The sequence below is a fragment of the Anomaloglossus baeobatrachus genome, chromosome 4 (genome assembly GCF_048569485.1).
Source record: "Anomaloglossus baeobatrachus isolate aAnoBae1 chromosome 4, aAnoBae1.hap1, whole genome shotgun sequence".
NCBI classification, from domain to species: Eukaryota; Metazoa; Chordata; class Amphibia; order Anura; family Aromobatidae; genus Anomaloglossus; species Anomaloglossus baeobatrachus.
Window position 1 is genome coordinate 17,994,158 of NC_134356.1, and position 16,779 is coordinate 18,010,936.

The window sequence follows — 16,779 nt, forward strand, 5'->3', positions numbered from 1 at the left end:
ATAAACCGCTCATTCAGGGATGTGTGTTACTTTACACTGCAGCACGTTCTATCCCGGGACATATTTTTTTGTGGCAGACAAGACAAAAAATTATAAATTGGGGTACAAACTTCATTAAAAAAAAATTTAAAAAAAAGGCAGCAATAAGGACTAGGCTTTATCCAGAGGACATATAAAGAGGTTGTCCACCACTAGTATAACCTCTTCTGATTCATGTTTCCCCAATAATGAAGCCTATACTCACCCCCTACCGGCACCTTCCAGAGGTGTCCAGGCTCATGGTTGCGGGATCACGTAGGGATGTGATGTCGCTCAAGCTCAGAGTCGAATCAGCACCGGCTTCAGTCTCGCCGCCTTCAGACACAAGTGCAATCAGCAAGAAGTGAGCGCAGCCGCAAAGCTGACCTAATGAACATGAACTAACTCATTTTGTTCTCAGGCAACGAGACAGAAGCCATCACTATTAGGACACAGGGCTAAAATGACTTTCATAACCCCGCATGAGCCCCAGCATCACAATCTCGCACAGAGCCGGTACCGGAAGTATTGGTTTTATTATTTTACCACAAGAAAAACGTGAAATCTGAATAGGTTGTCCTAGTAGTGAAAACCCCCTTTACTGTAGCCACATTTTAGCATCTGTACTACAACCTCAAGTGACTCCATAGATTTATATAATGCAGATTATAAGACTCATAATCATTCTTCTAGGATAATTGTGTCTTTATTGTGCTGCTCCCCCTGCTATTTGTACTGCACCTTCACATACCCATAACACAGCATGAAGGGGCTCGGAGAAGGCGGCAGTGAAGGTGTGTAAGTGTCTGATGGGGTCACACAGCTCATAAAAGGACAGCTGCCCGGCCTCATAATCCAGACAGATCCTGACTCCATCACTGGAGATCTGCTGAGGTAACCGGATCACTTTACTGTCATGTTTCACTGAACACTGATTATTATCCAGCAGCCCTTTATATAAACCCCAGGACTTGTTATTATTTCCAATAAGTGACTGATCTCCGCTCCGGTCTATACTGGGGTAACACATCCCCACACCCCACACCTCAGATCTCCCGATCTCCACATCCCAGTAATGTCGTCCTGAGGTAAATCCCCTCCTGCTCATCACCTGATGATAACTCTGGAATCTCTCTGCTGTTTCTGGACGATTCTGTGTTATTCCTGTGCAGGTCGCAGTTTTCAGGTCGTCTGATATAAGGAGATTATTATCAGCCGAATTTACATCCAGTAATATGTCTGCAGGATCCTCCCCATAGAAGGTCACATTTATAGCTCTTACATCAGATACTGTGTGCGACATTTGTGATATCAGCACCATACTCCGGTCACTACCACCATGTCCCCCTGTGCCCTCCTCCCGTCCACCATGTCCCCCTGTGCCCTCCTCCCGTCCACCATGTCCCCCTGTGCCCTCCTCCCGTCCACCATGTCCCCCTGTGCCCTCCTCCCATCCACCATGTCCCCCTGTGCCCTCCTCCCGTCCATCCTTCTCAGTATCACACAAGTCACCAGTGTCTGGATCCTGTAAGACAGTCAGTGGATCAGTCATGTTACACAGCTCCTCAATGTGCCTCATCTTCCTGGACAGCTCGTCCTTCTCTATTTCCAGCTTCTGGATCACATCAGACAGTGACAGTGACACCTGCTCATCCCGTCTGGAGATCTCACTCAGGAACCTCTTCTCCAGGTCGTCCACCCGTCTCTTGATGTCTATGAACAGGGCAGTGACTTTCTCGGCTTCTCCATCTGCTCTTTCTTGAGATTTTCGCCTGAGCTCCTCCAGACTCTGGACTTTGCTCTCAATTTTCCTTCTCTGCATCTCCATTTTTTTCAGAACAATTCTCAATGTCTCCTTTTTCCAAAACGCCTCATCTAAAGACTCCAATTTATGTCCTTGATGTTCTCCAAACAAACTGCAGGATTCACAGATACAAGCAGCGTCCTCAGTGCAGTAATATTCCAGCACCTCTTTATGGACAGAACATTTCCTTTTCTCCAGAGAACTGGTGGGATCAGATAGGACGTGTTCTGGTCTTTTGCTGTGAACCTTTAGATGTTTATCACACAGAGAAGCCTCACACAGCAGACAGGATTTATCAGCAGGTACCGGAGAGTCCACACAGTAAGTGCAGAGGATTGAGCCATCATCCTCATGATTAGACCAGAATTTCTCCAGTAGGTTACACAGAGTAAGGTTCCTCTTTAGTACCGGCTGCTCCGGAAATGGTTCTTTACATGTAGGACAGGAATAAACTCCAGATCCATCCTCTATATCCAGGACCAGATCAATACAGACCCGGCAGAAGTTGTGGCCACATCTCAGGGTTACAGGATCTGTATACAGGGTCTGACAGATGGAACATTCCAGTTCTTTATCAAAACCTATAGACGCCATCGCTGACAGCAGAAGGAAGAAATACAAGTAAAAGTCTGTAAGGGTCAGAGAACAGCGGGTGCGGTCTTACAATAAAACAATGTTGAGCTCAAAATCTGTTTGCTATAAGGCCACGTATGAGCTTTTGATGAGTTATGGAGGCTGTGTATATATTGCTGCGTCAAAAACAAAGCATCTTACAGTCCCAGTGAGTTGGACGGAATTAAGGCTTGTTTCACTCATTCGGCATTTCACCGGATTGCCGGATTCGGCACACTCCAGTACAGCGTAATACAGTACAATGGCATTACGGCAACTTACGGTGACATGATGTCATGTGACCGGAGCTTGCTGCGATGCCATTGTACTGTATTACACTGTGCTGAAGTGTGCGGAAACCGGCAAAATGCCGGATGTGTGAAACGGGCCTTATAGACCTACAGCTCCACGGTGCTTTTTCTCGCTTATGGTAAGCTCACCTGCGGTGTGTTTCAAATCCTTAACATGTCAGTTTCTTCTGTGGGTGTGCTGAGTTTTCTGTGCAGATTTTCTCCATAAATTTGCGTTAGATGCGGAAAACGCACAGTCATTTTTACTGTTTTTCCTCAGCAAAACAAAAAAAAACAAAACAAAGAAAAGAACACCCGCATGTAATTTGCGCCAAAAGTATATTAAGGTTTTGTCAATACCAAATACCAGGAAATATCAAAAGCATCGCAGACAAACCAGACAAATCACAGCATCAAAATGCAATAAAAAAAAAAAAAAAAAAAAAGTAAGAAGTCTGAAGTAAATAAAAGGTCCAGAAATGGTGCAACATCAAAAGCTCATCAGGGCAATGCAGCCTCCAGATAAAAAAAAGACAAAAAGAAGGAGATCTGCTACGATAATCATTCTGGTGTCATTTTTTTTCTGATTTTTTTTTTTTTTAATCTTCAAGGATTAACATTTTCTGTCTGTGAGTGTGTAAGAGGTGCTGGGCCCTTGTGCCCCACTCTGAAGACATTAATCAACAAATATATAGCAGTAGCAGGACCCTGAAGGTTGGAGATGACCATGGCCGTGTGGGACACAATGACTTTACTGAATGGAAGGTGCAAGGGCTGAATGTCAGTGATCCGGGAGTCCACAGCATGTGATGGAGAATTCCAGCAGCGCGTCCAGATGAATAGAAAACACGTTTATTTTCAACTCTTAAAAACATGGATCCAAGTACAAATAAATAAAGGGCCCGTCCTTCCCACCGCAGTTCATCTGGAATTCTCCTCTCTCCATATAGAGCGGTATACCGCCACATGTTCACCCCCAGAGCGTTAAATACTCCTATACCATCTCAAAGAAGTGCTGAATACCCATAAATACAGCGGATCTTCACTCCCAGCTCCACAGGAGCAGATGAGACCCTCCCGCCCGACACCGCGTGTTACACAGACCATAGAGGGATGAGCCATTGTGCGGGAACTCCACGTTCAGCCTAGTTCTAGCTCCGCCCAGTGTTAACCCCTCAGTACCCGCGTCTTCTAAGGCAACAGGAACAGCACAGCACCACTAAGCGGAGGATTCATATCCAATACCCAGCCAATCAAAAGTAAGTTACAAGCCCCGCCTAGTGTTAACCCTTTGTACCAATTAATCGCTCTATTCAACATAGATTCGAAAACGTATTAGCATTATTCACACAGACGTTGTTAACCCCTTATTGCTCGCGACATTCCCACCCGCCTCAGAGTATCAGACTGCAGTGATCGAGCGCAGCACCACTCTCCCGCCCCTCCCCCGGCAGCAGGAGCTGTAGCTTCTTCTCAGATAATGTGGGCGGCTCTGAAAAGAGCATTTGTGTTAGGATAGAGCAGAATTAACCCCCGAAGCCGTAGAGAGTGCGGCCCTGGCGCTTGAGCGCATACACCACGTCCATGGCGGTGACGGTCTTCCTCTTGGCGTGCTCGGTGTAGGTGACGGCGTCACGGATCACGTTCTCCAGGAAGACTTTCAAGACGCCGCGAGTCTCCTCATAGATGAGGCCGGAGATGCGCTTGACGCCTCCTCTGCGGGCGAGACGGCGGATGGCGGGCTTGGTGATGCCCTGGATGTTGTCCCGGAGAACCTTCCTGTGCCGCTTGGCGCCGCCCTTCCCCAGACCTTTCCCGCGTCCAGACATCTTCCACGTAGTCAGCAGAAAACTATGACTGAGGAGCGCACAGTCCTCCTTTATATCCAACGAGGGAGGACCAGAAAGAAAACAGGAGAGATGACGTATTTCAGAGGCGGGAAATTTATATAATCGGCTCCGCCCCTCCTATGCTGATTGGCTGAGCGCAGGACTGTTAGTGATTTTGAATTTCCCGCTCATTGTCCGGTTATTCTCCCGCTTCTACCGCGATGTTAAAATATAGACACAACCTTCTTTCCAGTAAACCCCATATAGTGCCATAAATATTACTGCTGTACACTCCCACATGGTGCTGTATACCTGCATAAATTAGCCATATACATACAACATATTGATCTATAAGCCCATATAGTACTAACGTGTATAGTCCTCATATGATCCTGTATACCTCCAAGTACTGTTGCAGACTGCCATATTGTGTTATATAACACGCACCAATAAATCATTTTCTGTCCATGGAGCTGATTTCTCCTCTGTATTTAGTCTCGGCAGTAACTATCCGTGCTCTGCACATGATTAAGCTCAGGCATTACTGGGGAGCTGGACTTTGTCTCCTCAGTCCTGATTACCACCATATAGTGCTGTATACCCTGTATACAATGTACTACAAATCACCATAGAGCATATTACATCCACATACTCTGTACCCCCATATGGCGCTTTATATTTCCAGACTATCGTGTAGGGGCCGATATCAGAACAGTGACTGCAAATCACAGCCCCAGATAAACCAGTAACACGCGAGAATGTCTCCACTGCACGGAGCAGCCACATCCCCCGCACTCCCTGTGCTACATTACAGATATGTAGCTAGAGATCAGCGGCGCCAGCTCCTGTGATGAGTGGGTGGTGGCTCTGAGAAGAGCCTTTGTGGTGCGGAGCAGCGGTGGTGATCACTTGGCGCTGTTGTACTTGGTGACGTCCTTGGTGCCCTCGGACACGGCGTGCTTGGCCAGCTCTCCGGGCAGCAGCAGGCGCACGGCGGTCTGCATCTCCCGGGAAGTGGAGCGTTTGATGCTCCCGCTCTGCAGTGACCGGAGTATAAGGAAGCAGTGACTGCAGGAGCGGAGTCTCGGTGCTGAGCGGCCGCTGCTCACTCTCCTGACAGCGGCTTTTACTTCTACATTCAGATATTTCACATTAGAAGCTGCAAAAACAACAACGGAGATTGGAAAACGAGAATTAGAGGAAGAGGAGGAGCTGAAGCGTCATCAGCCGCAGTCCTCTGTGCGGTCCGCCCCCGCTGACTGCGGGGGGATGTTCCGGCTGCGGGAGATCGGGTTCAGTCCTTACTTCTGGGAAATAAAAATGACTGATAACGAAGAACGACGGCGAGAATCACCGGACACTGAAGGGTTAACAGAGACAGACCACGTGGTGAAAATCGAATTTGAACCTTCCCGCTCAGTGGCCGATAGCTCCTCCCACTCTGTCTCCATCGTGTAACACGCGGCCTCAGGGCGGACGATCTGCTATTTCTACATCCGCCGATTCCCAGCACAGATCTGTGCGATCTGCAGACGATAAATGGTTGCTCTTTCTCACGAGTCTTAACTAATTACAAACATAGCACTATTTGAACAGAGCGAAATCACAGACCGATACAATCTCCGCACAACCTGCAGATATTCTCCAAGCAGAACAGCGACCTGGAGTGCGGGTCCCCCAGTCCCCGAAATCAGACACCGGATCCCAATAACCGCATCACAGGGCGCATGAGTATGGCTGCGGAACCTTCCTCCTAGCGTCACTGATCGCTGTGATCCTGACGGGACTGGAGCCGCAAGGAATAACCACAGCATCTCCTGCTCCAGCGTCACACAATCCGATCACTGCACCCGACACAGCAGGAATTGTAGCGTCTCCAGGATCAGGGGCGGCTCTGAGAAAAGACTGTTAGCATAAGTCGGTCTGGAGGACAATGGAGCTTATGGGCATGGAATAAAAAAAAGCTCCACCACCACCAAGAGGGTGCCGCATATTGAGCAGCTCTAAGTAAATGGACATATAGTAATAAACCACACCGGTGCGATAATCCAGATCCAGGCGGACACTGCGGCTTGTGCTGACAGAGCAGAGAATATAAGCAACAGACAGAAGACTCCGCAGCGCCGCCCGTCACATGTAGAGACCGCGCCCCGGACACTGCGGGGAATGAGGAGAATCAGAGACCAGGAATCAGCTCGTCTGAGGGAGGATGTGGTGGCTCTGAAAAGAGCCTTTGTGTTGTGCTCGGGGGTGCGGGACAGATCTACGCCCTCTCCCCGCGGATGCGGCGGGCCAGCTGGATGTCTTTGGGCATGATGGTGACCCTCTTGGCGTGGATGGCGCACAGGTTGGTGTCCTCGAACAGCCCCACCAGATAAGCCTCGCTGGCCTCCTGCAGGGCCATGACGGCCGAGCTCTGGAAGCGCAGATCGGTCTTGAAGTCCTGGGCGATCTCTCTCACCAGGCGCTGGAAGGGAAGCTTCCGGATCAGCAGCTCGGTGGATTTCTGGTAGCGGCGGATCTCCCTGAGAGCGACTGTCCCCGGCCGGTAGCGATGCGGCTTCTTCACTCCGCCGGTGGCGGGAGCGCTCTTCCTGGCGGCCTTAGTGGCCAGCTGCTTGCGGGGAGCTTTCCCTCCGGTGGATTTACGGGCGGTCTGCTTAGTTCTGGCCATTGCTCTGTATAGAGCAGAACAGAATTGATGAGAGGAGCGGCGGGAGCAGAGTATTTATCCTCCTGTGCGCGTCCTGATTGGCCTGTTTATAACCGCCCCCTGCACTTCATTGGTTACTGCACACAAAAAAAAAAAACCTATCTAGCCAATAACCACCTGAGGTCTCTGACCAATCACTTTTCAGATAAAGCGCCGCCCCTCAGTAACCCCGCCTCTCAGTAACCCCGCTCCTCAGACTGCTCGCCACCCTTGTAACCCCGCTTTTTCCTGTGTGTGTCGTCATTGATCTGCAGAAACACGCTCCCTGTACTCTATTGGCGATGTGACAAAAAGAAAATAATAAAGCCAATAATCATCCAGTCTCTGACCAATCAGTCTTCAGAAGAAGCTCCGCCCTTTAGAATCCCCCTCGGTAACCCCGCCCCTGTTATAACCCTGTTTGTGTCCCTTCCCCTCAGTGGTCCCGCATCTCCCTCCTCCCATGTTGCGCTCAGCTACTCACTCATTTCCTGCCTCTCTAATAAACAGTCACTTCCCGGCTACACGCGGCTCTGGAGCAGCCGCCACCAATGTAACTGCAGCTCCATCTCCCCGCACACAGCGCTGTACAGAGCAGCTCCCGCATTATCACTACATCCCCCGGCAACAATCATCTACCGCCCCCTGTACACAAGATCACCGCGCAGATCTACATAGCGAGAAATACAAATACTGGTCATAGGGGGACAAGAGTGACACTGATCACACAGCTCTGCAGGACAAGGTTGTGGCATTGATCATACAGCTCTGCAGGACAAGGTTGTGGCATTGATCATACAGCTCTGCAGGACAAGAGTGGCACTGATCATACAGCTCTGCAGGACAAGGTGGTAACACTGATCATACAGCTCTGCAGGACAAGAGTGGCACTGATCATACAGCTCTGCAGGACAAGGTGGTAACACTGATCATACAGCTCTGCAGGACAAGGTGGCGGCACTGATCATGCAGCTCTGCAGGACAAGGTGGTGACACTGATCATACAGCTCTGCAGGACAAGGTGGTGACACTGATCATACAGCTCTGCAGGACAAGGTGGTGACACTGATCATACAGCTCTGCAGGACAAGGTGGTGACACTGATCATACAGCTCTGCAGGACAAGGTGGTGGCTCTGATCATACAGCTCTGCAGGACAAGGTGGTGGCTCTGAGAAGAGCCTTTGTGGTAGGAGGACAGAGCGGCTCCTGCTTATTTCTTGGCCGCGGGCTTCTTGGCTTTAGTCGCCTTCTTAGCCGGACTCTTGGCAGCTTTGGGCTTTGCCGCCTTCTTAGCCGGACTCTTCGTCACCTTCTTGGGCTTTGGAGCGGCCTTTGGCTTCTTGGGGCTCTTTGCCGCTTTCTTGGCGGCTGCTGCGGGCTTCTTGGCCTTTTTCGGGCTTTTCTTGGCCGCGGCCGGAGCCTTCTTGGGCTTCTTCGGAGATTTGGTCGCTTTCTTGGCTGCCGGCTTCTTAGGCTTGGCCGCAGCTGCTGGCTTCTTCTTGGTCGCTTTGTCCTTTGTCTCCTGCTTCTTGTTCAGCTTGAAGGACCCGGAGGCGCCGCTGCCCTTCACCTGGAGCAGGGAGCCCTTGTTGACCAGAGCCTTGATGGCCAGCTTCAGGCGGCTGTTATTCTTCTCCACATCGTATCCTCCGGCAGACAGAAGCTTCTTCAGGGCGGCCAGAGACACCCCACTGCGCTCCTTGGAGGCGGACACGGCTTTCATGATCAGCTCGGAGGCGCTGGGACCGGAGGATTTGCTGCTTTTCTTGGCGGCCCCAGATTTCTTAGGCTGCTTCTTAGACTTGGCGGCCGGTTCGGCGGGAGGAGGAGCGGCGGCCGGTGCGGTCTCTGCCATCGTGTGAGCGGGACGAAAACACAGAAATCTTCTGAGAGAGAGAAATCACTGAGGCCGGAGCAGGAGGCGCCTGTTATATATACAGTCTTACTGTGCACTGATTGGTTGCTGCGCTGCACCATCCTGAGCTTCCATTGGCTGAAACTGAGCACAGGCCCCGCCTTCTCCCGGCTGAGCCCAGTGAAGCTCCGCTCTCCCCTTGTGCTTCCCTGCCCGGGATAAAAGCTCTATATTATCGGCTACAGCCGGACGGGTGAGGAGCTTCCGCCATCACTTCTCCTCCGCCATCATCTCCGCGGAGCGTGTGTGGCCGTCACTGCCAGAGATGCCGGGAAAGAGCGCAGAGGATCCCGGGATCAGCGCCGCCGTCCTCCCGATCTGCTCATCACTGAGTGTCCGGGAAGATAAACCGCTGCGGGAGCTCGTCCTCCTATTCCCGGCTCTTGTCACCACCACAGGGATCTTCACTACAATATATATCGTGCAGGAAGAGGATTGTACGATGTGGGGGCGACCTGGAGCTGCTGACAGCCCAGAAGGGTAACACAGGCGATGGCCTCCGCTGCCTGCACCTCCCGGAGCAGGAATATAAATCTATCCCGTGTGTACAGAGTATTGAGGGGAGGACACGTCCCACATTAGTGGATCACACCCGGAGGAGGATGAGTGCGATCTCCGGCACAATATTGTGTCTTATCCTCTGTGAAGCTTTTATCTCTGAGGCCTGTAATGGAGGGAAGAGCTGTGATCAGGTGATGGCTTCACAAAGCGACTCACTCCCCATCAGAAAGCAGAAAAAATCCGTGTGATCACAGAAATATTAACTGACACATCTGACACCATCTATTGTACAAAAGGTGAAATACTGAGGAAGAAGCGGAGACACAAAATGCAGAATCCACACACAGAGCACCGCTGTATATACTGCACAGACTGCACAATCAGCACAGCACTGATCAACAGCATTATAAGTGCCCATAATAATAGAGCAGGGTGTACAATATATACAGCTGTGTGTACAATATAGTGTACTCTATTGTTTACTTTATACAGACTTGAAGAGAAGGAAATGCATCTGTGCATCCTAATACATGTGATAACTTTGCAGAATTCTCCAGTAAGTGCAGGGAACAGGGGAAGGTTATGGCTGCTACAGCGAAAGAAAAGTGAAGACATGGAGAAAGCGGACAAAGTTGGTTATGGAAGTGAAATGAAAGCTTACAAGTCACCAAAGGAGAAAGAGTGAAAAAGTTTAAGGACCCAAATGCTCCCTCTGTTTTCTTCTTGTTTTGCTCCAACTTCCCTCCTGAAATCAGAGGGCAGCAGCCAGGTCTGACCATTGGGGACGAGGCAAAGAAATTAGGAGAGATGTGGAATAACAATTCATCAGGGAACAAGGCGTCTTATGAGAAGCAAAAAAAAACCCTGAAGAAGTACAAGGATATGGCGCTGTATCGGTCCAAAAGCAAACTAGATAGAGCCAAAAAGGTCCCTGCTGAGCCTGAAAAGGGTAAATAAGAGGATGAAGGAGCAATCTCCATCAGTCTGTTTTCATTTGCGTCTATAGCACGTCCCATTCACTGAACGTGTAATAAATGTTGTCCTCCAGAAAGAATTATTAAATTGTTTCACACGTTTCCTTAGTTTGGAGTTAAAAAATAACCTTTATTAATTAATTGAAAATAAACTCCTATAATGTCCAATAATAGAAATCACAAATATAAGAAAACGTGAAGTGCAAACTGCTGCCTAAATATGATCTACCCATCCACAATCCATATTACACGGGCTTTTTATAAAGCATTCATTCTGCCATTATTTACAGAGCAGACAATGTATATGGCGCTGATTCATCTACTATACGAGACAAGTCACTGAACAGATCATATAATGTTGACAGACAATAGATCTGAGAGGGGCACACTTATTACTATAATCATTCACTAACGTCTCCACTATAGAAAGTCAATTATCTTATTAATAAATGCTCAAGTGACTATTACAACATTCCAGTCAGTGACTTAGTAGATTAATACCAGTCTCAAGAATCAGGCTATACATCCTATTTTCATTGGTCAAAAGTGAGAGCAGATAGCAGCGTTAGAGGAACTTTTTCAGTAACTAAATCAAGTTTTCTTGGTATAGTATGCACCTCCAGCCAGAAGAGTAAACATTTCTATTATACTCAGGCGGTAACATCAGGCCACGTGGAGCTGGACTGTGAAGATTCCCCGCAGCTAAACTGCCAATAAGCCCTGTGCAATGTACTGAGCGGTAGATCATTTTATCTCTAGTGCCTCTCTATCGTTTACGCGCCCTACGCGTTTTATCTGAATTGTTGATTGCTGCCCAGATTCATCAGGGGTATGTGGCAGCTTGTCTAGTTGCATGATGTTACATATGATGCATGTAACAAATAGTAGGCTGCATTATAGCTACAGCGGGGAGCGGCTCCTGCTTCCTCCCTTCAGTCCACCAATCAGCCTGCGATCCATGACATGATGGAGACTGCTGGCTATCAAAGCGGGCAATGGGGAAACAGTAACCACGGCCAAACACAGCCAATAGCGTTGCTCAAAGCAGCATCAGCAACCAATAGGAATAGATTTCGGACCCAATCATAACTTATGCAGACACAGACGCTATGCAGTACAATGTAAGAATCTGCAGCAGTAAGTGACAATAATAATTACATTATATTTATCACCAGCAGTCAGTAACATCAGCATTTATTATAAATTCATAAGAGACTGGCCTAAATCTGTATAACATAAAGCCCATTCACTTCTATAGGTGCACGGCAATATATCAGCCGCGGGGATAATAATGGGGTGTTTATTATTAGCTGTAACATTAGCATTAGATCAGATGAATTACCTGCAATACAAGCAAAGCAGGTGACAATGAGGAGCTAAACACGGGGCTAATACATAGCGGCATTATTGTATCTACACTGCAGCCGCCATCGCAGCAATCCCGATTATTCCAATATCAGACACAGAACAGCTCAGCAAATACAATGCTCAGACTCGCAGGGATTATGCAGCAGAGCATAATAGCCATGTATAGGATTATAGTTATATTACAATTATTACATATCTTCTCTTTATAATAATACACTCACAGATGAATCTATAACTCAACATTTCATTGCACGAATGTCCTTGTTCTGGGCAGAAAGAGGAAGATAAAAGCTCCTAAACCCGAACATCTTCATTGCACGACCTGCTCTGCTGGGGATCTGGCTCTGACAAGGGCTCTTTTAAGAGCCACCCACAGTTTCTGAGGAGAAGCTACATCTCCTGCTGAGGGGGGAAGGGCGGGAGATCGGTGCAGCGCTGCCCGGCTTCGCCCGGGTTAATAACTGCTGTTAACAAAATAGAATATATTAACATTCCCGGGATAGAATGTATGAATAGAATGTATTAACGCCTGGGATAGTAACTGTCTCTATCTTTCTCTCCCATTCTCTGTCTGTCTCCCCCTCTGTATATATCTCTCTATCTCTCTCACTATCTTTGTCTGTCTGTCTCTGACTGTCTCTTTCTCCGTCTGTCTCAATCTCTTTCCTTGTCTGTCTATCTCTGTCTCTTTCCCTGTCTGTTCCTTTCCCTTTCTTTCCCTGTCTGTCTGTTTCCCTGTGTCTGTCTCTTTGTCTGTGTCTATCTCTTTACCTGTCTCTCTCTTTCCCTGTCTGTCTTTTTCCCTGTCAGTCTGTCTCTTTGTCTGTAACTGAATAGGATAACTGCAGTGAGCACTAATATATATATATATTATGAGTGCAAGCCAAAAAATACATACTATACAAGAATAAGGCTGCGCATCAAACATAGATAATGGAATAATGCCTCAAGCATATGGAAAAATATTGGAATATACAATCAAAAATGCTACTTGCTAATTTGAACATGTGAATAATGAATTGCATACCTGCAATGAATATTAGGAAAAAGGAGATATTTAGCAATCACATTGATCAATGTAACTGAGCCCCAAGACCTTATCAAGGTATATCTCTATATTGGGGTCCCTAGCTCTGTGACCCTAACTGTGTGTTGTTAGGGCCAGATGGACGGGCAGACCCGGGAGGTGGATCCACTGGGCCGAACTCCCCGATGAGGGAAAGGAGTCCGGTAGCCGGAGCACTTTAGGTAGCAGAACAGTCCGTGCACTGGAAGACAATGGAGAAGTCCCTGGGACCACGAGGTCACTGATGGTGGTCCGGGTGACGGAGCTCAGGTTCGGAAGCCGTGATGATGTAAGGCGGGTGTTACGAACCGGCGCCGCCATAGCCGCAAGCAGCCTGCTGCGGTTCCTGTTGCGCCCAGGCACCGGCTGCCGTTCTTGGCCGTGCCTCGGGTCGTCCAGTTGGCTGTTCCTTCCACCACGTCTAAGTGTGGAGAGGCGGCTAGTGCGCATGTGTGCGCCGATTTACTCCAGCCAGAGTTGAAGCCGGGTGTTTTGCCTAGTGAGCATGCTCAGCCTGATTGTGTTATGTCTGAGACTAAGTCCTCAGTTCAGGCTACTGAGCATGCTCCCACAATTAACCCTAACAGCCTCTTTGCACAGGTACTTGGACTTCGTGCTGTGTCTAAGTGCTGGGATGTGCCTACTGAGCATGCTCAAACTGATAGTCTGCTTTCTGAGCCTGTTGCTCAGGCACTTAGTGCACCAGAGGCTAGGTCCGGTAAGGACCTCACTGAGCATGTCCGTGAGGTGGCAGGCCTTAATAGGGCAGAGGGTGTCAGGTGTCCTGATGACGTGGCAACTCCGGACTGGCTCGCAGAGACCCGCCCCTATGATCTGGCACCTCAGTATTGGTCGTCAGACGATGACTGGTGAAGTGTTTGGGGCGTGGCTGCCATGAGGTCATCAATGACGTGGCGGTTCCGGATAGGTCGCATGTGATGTCACTGATGACATGGCACTCTGCTATTGGACCTTGGTGGTTCCACCCTGGGTTTGGGGCGGACCCAGGTTATAAAAGGGGCTGGAGACAACATGGAGGTGCGCAGTCTTCACTTTTGCTCAGTCAGAGCACACCTCCATGTTAGAGCCTCATTGCGGCATAAGCCTATGTTGGGAAGCGGTAGGTAGGGCTAGGCGAACGGTGCCTGTCACGCCAAGATTCGTGGCTCGGCACATCAGGGTCAGGCGCCGTGCTTCCCTCCTGCCGTTCCAGTCTTGCTATAGCAGCCCAGTGGCGTTAACTGGGCTGCGGCTGCTGTGCTTCCTGTCCGATTGTGCCCCCTACGCACACGGACAACGCACCTGTTGCGCCACCTGTCCGATTGTGCCTCCTACGCACACGGACAACGCACCTGCTGCGCCACCTGTCCGATTGTGCCCCCTACGCACACGGACAACGCACCTGCTGCGCCACCTGTCCGGTTGTGCCCCCTACGCGCACGGACAGCGTACCCCAGGACCCCTGTGGAGTTAACAGGGTGTTCCTTATCCTCCTCGGCTTCCCGGTCAACGCTACTGGTGTACCCATCTGGCCTGACGTGTCCTACACACACGTGGCCAGACGAGAGGGGGCCAGAAACGCTAATCGGAGGACCGCTCGGCCTGACGTGTCCTACACACGTGGCCGACAGGGCGCTTTCGTGGCGGTCTTCCGGTCAACGCTACCTGGTTACCACCCGGCCTGACGTGTTTCCTGCACACGTGGTTGGTGTAGCGCTAGGTGCACCAAAACGCTAATCGGGTTGTCGTCCGGTCTGACGTGTCCCAACACACGTGACTGGTTCCCAGAGTTCCTGGGTTATCTCAGAGCCATCCAGCTCTATAGTCTCCGCCTAACCCTCAGGTGCCAGCAGCTCCTTTGTCATCTGGAGCACGGTGGGCCCCGACTGGCGATTAGGATATATACCGCCTGGTCCTAATCTGCCGGTTCCCCCGTAACAGTAAGACTGCGCCAGGGTCTGGCTGGCATGGCGGAGATGGAGCAGCTACGTCAGTTCATGCTGCAGCTTGATGCCAGAGTGAGGTCTCTGGAGAAGTCTGCTCTTGCTGCTGATATGGATGATGTGGTGGCTCAAGCGGCTGCAATGGTGTCAGTCACCAAGCCTACTCCAACCCTCCCTCACCTCTCGCTGCCCAACAAGTTTACGGGGAACAGCAAGGCATGTAGGGGATTCGTGAACCAGTGCTCAGTCCATCTAGAGCTGTTGGCTGCACGGTTTCCTACAGAGAGGTCGAAGGTGGGGTTTATCATCTCCTTGCTCTCTGATAGAGCACTGGAGTGGGCTACACCATTGTGGGAGAGGAATGACCCCGTAGTACAGGACTCTAAGGAGTTTTTGGAGTCCTTGCGACAAGTGTTCCTGGGGCCTCAGGTCACTCACGACTCGGCCCTACAGCTACTGACTTTGGAGCAGGGGCGTACCTCCTCAAGTCAATATGCTGTGAGTTTCCGGACACTTGCTGCAGAACTGGGGTGGTCAGAGAGGACTCTCATTCCACTGTTCTGGAGGGGATTAGCCTCGCACGTGAAGGACGCATTAGCGTCGCGTGAGGTACCAACTACCCTTGAGGGCCTCATGACTCTGGCTACCCGCATTGACCTGCGGACCTCCGAACGTCAGCTGGAGCGCAGGTCAGAGGGTCGTTCAGCCACTGTAGTGGTCTCTCCTACTGCATCTCCCTTAGAGGACATCTCTGTCCCTATGGACATCTCTAGGGTTGGTGTTGCTAGGTCTTCGAGTCGCAAGGGCATTTCCTGTTTCGCTTGTGGGCAGTATGGTCATTATGCCAACCGTTGCCCAAAGCGTCAGGATAAGCGACCACGATTGGTGACCATAGCTGGAAGTAGACTGGACTCTGCGTCATCCATTAGGGTGACGTTTCCTGCGTCCATTTCCTTTAAGGGGTCAACATGGTCCACAAGGGCAAGTGTGGACACAGGTGCTGGGGATAGTTTCATCTCCTCCTCTTTTGCCCGGCGGCATGCCATCCCGCTGGTGCAAATGCCAAGGCCAATGAGAGTCCGTGTGGTGGATGGGTCCTTGTTGCCCAAGGTAATTCACCAGCGGACAGTGCCCATTACCCTTGCCATGTCATCTGGGCATAGGGAGACCATTTCATTTCTGGTTCTCCCTAAGGGTGCAGATGATATTCTGCTGGGTATTCCTTGGTTGAAGCGGCATTCCCCACATATCGACTGGTCGTCTGGGGTGATTACGCGGTGGAGCGAGTCTTGTAGCTCCCACTGCATGTCTCCATCTTCCGCCCGTCGCTCAGTGGTATCTGTGGCGACTATAGACCATTCAAGTGGGAGGGCCGCTAGAGGGGGGGGTACTGTTACGAACCGGCGCCGCCATAGCCGCAAGCAGCCTGCTGCGGTTCCTGTTGCGCCCAGGCACCGGCTGCCGTTCTTGGCCGTGCCTCGGGTCGTCCAGTTGGCTGTTCCTTCCACCACGTCTAAGTGTGGAGAGGCGGCTAGTGCGCATGTGTGCGCCGATTTACTCCAGCCAGAGTTGAAGCCGGGTGTTTTGCCTAGTGAGCATGCTCAGCCTGATTGTGTTATGTCTGAGACTAAGTCCTCAGTTCAGGCTACTGAGCATGCTCCCACAATTAACCCTAACAGCCTCTTTGCACAGGTACTTGGACTTCGTGCTGTGTCTAAGTGCTGGGATGTGCCTACTGAGCATGCTCAAACTGATAGTCTGCTTT

At 50.2% G+C, this 16,779-nt stretch overlaps 2 protein-coding genes across 3 annotated transcripts; both read right to left on the reverse strand.

Moving 5' to 3' along the window:
- Positions 1-724: 724 nt before the first annotated feature.
- On the reverse strand, positions 725-2,416 carry LOC142302256 (E3 ubiquitin/ISG15 ligase TRIM25-like). The gene has a single exon (XM_075343330.1). The coding sequence runs from the start codon at positions 2,414-2,416 to the stop codon at positions 725-727; it is 1,692 nt and encodes a 563-aa protein (XP_075199445.1).
- A 1,899-nt stretch (positions 2,417-4,315) lies between these two features.
- On the reverse strand, positions 4,316-9,102 carry LOC142301022 (histone H1.5-like). Of its 2 annotated transcripts, XM_075342043.1 has the most exons (2): positions 8,477-9,102; positions 4,316-4,466 (listed from the first exon to the last, which is right to left on the reverse strand). In XM_075342043.1, the coding sequence occupies exons 1-2, from the start codon at positions 9,100-9,102 to the stop codon at positions 4,385-4,387; spliced, it is 708 nt and encodes a 235-aa protein (XP_075198158.1). In that variant the 3' UTR covers positions 4,316-4,384. The 2 variants fall into 2 exon arrangements, with proteins under 2 accessions (XP_075198158.1, XP_075198159.1); XM_075342044.1 differs by lacking the exon at positions 4,316-4,466 and having other exon boundaries at positions 8,458-9,102.
- Positions 9,103-16,779: the final 7,677 nt, after the last annotated feature.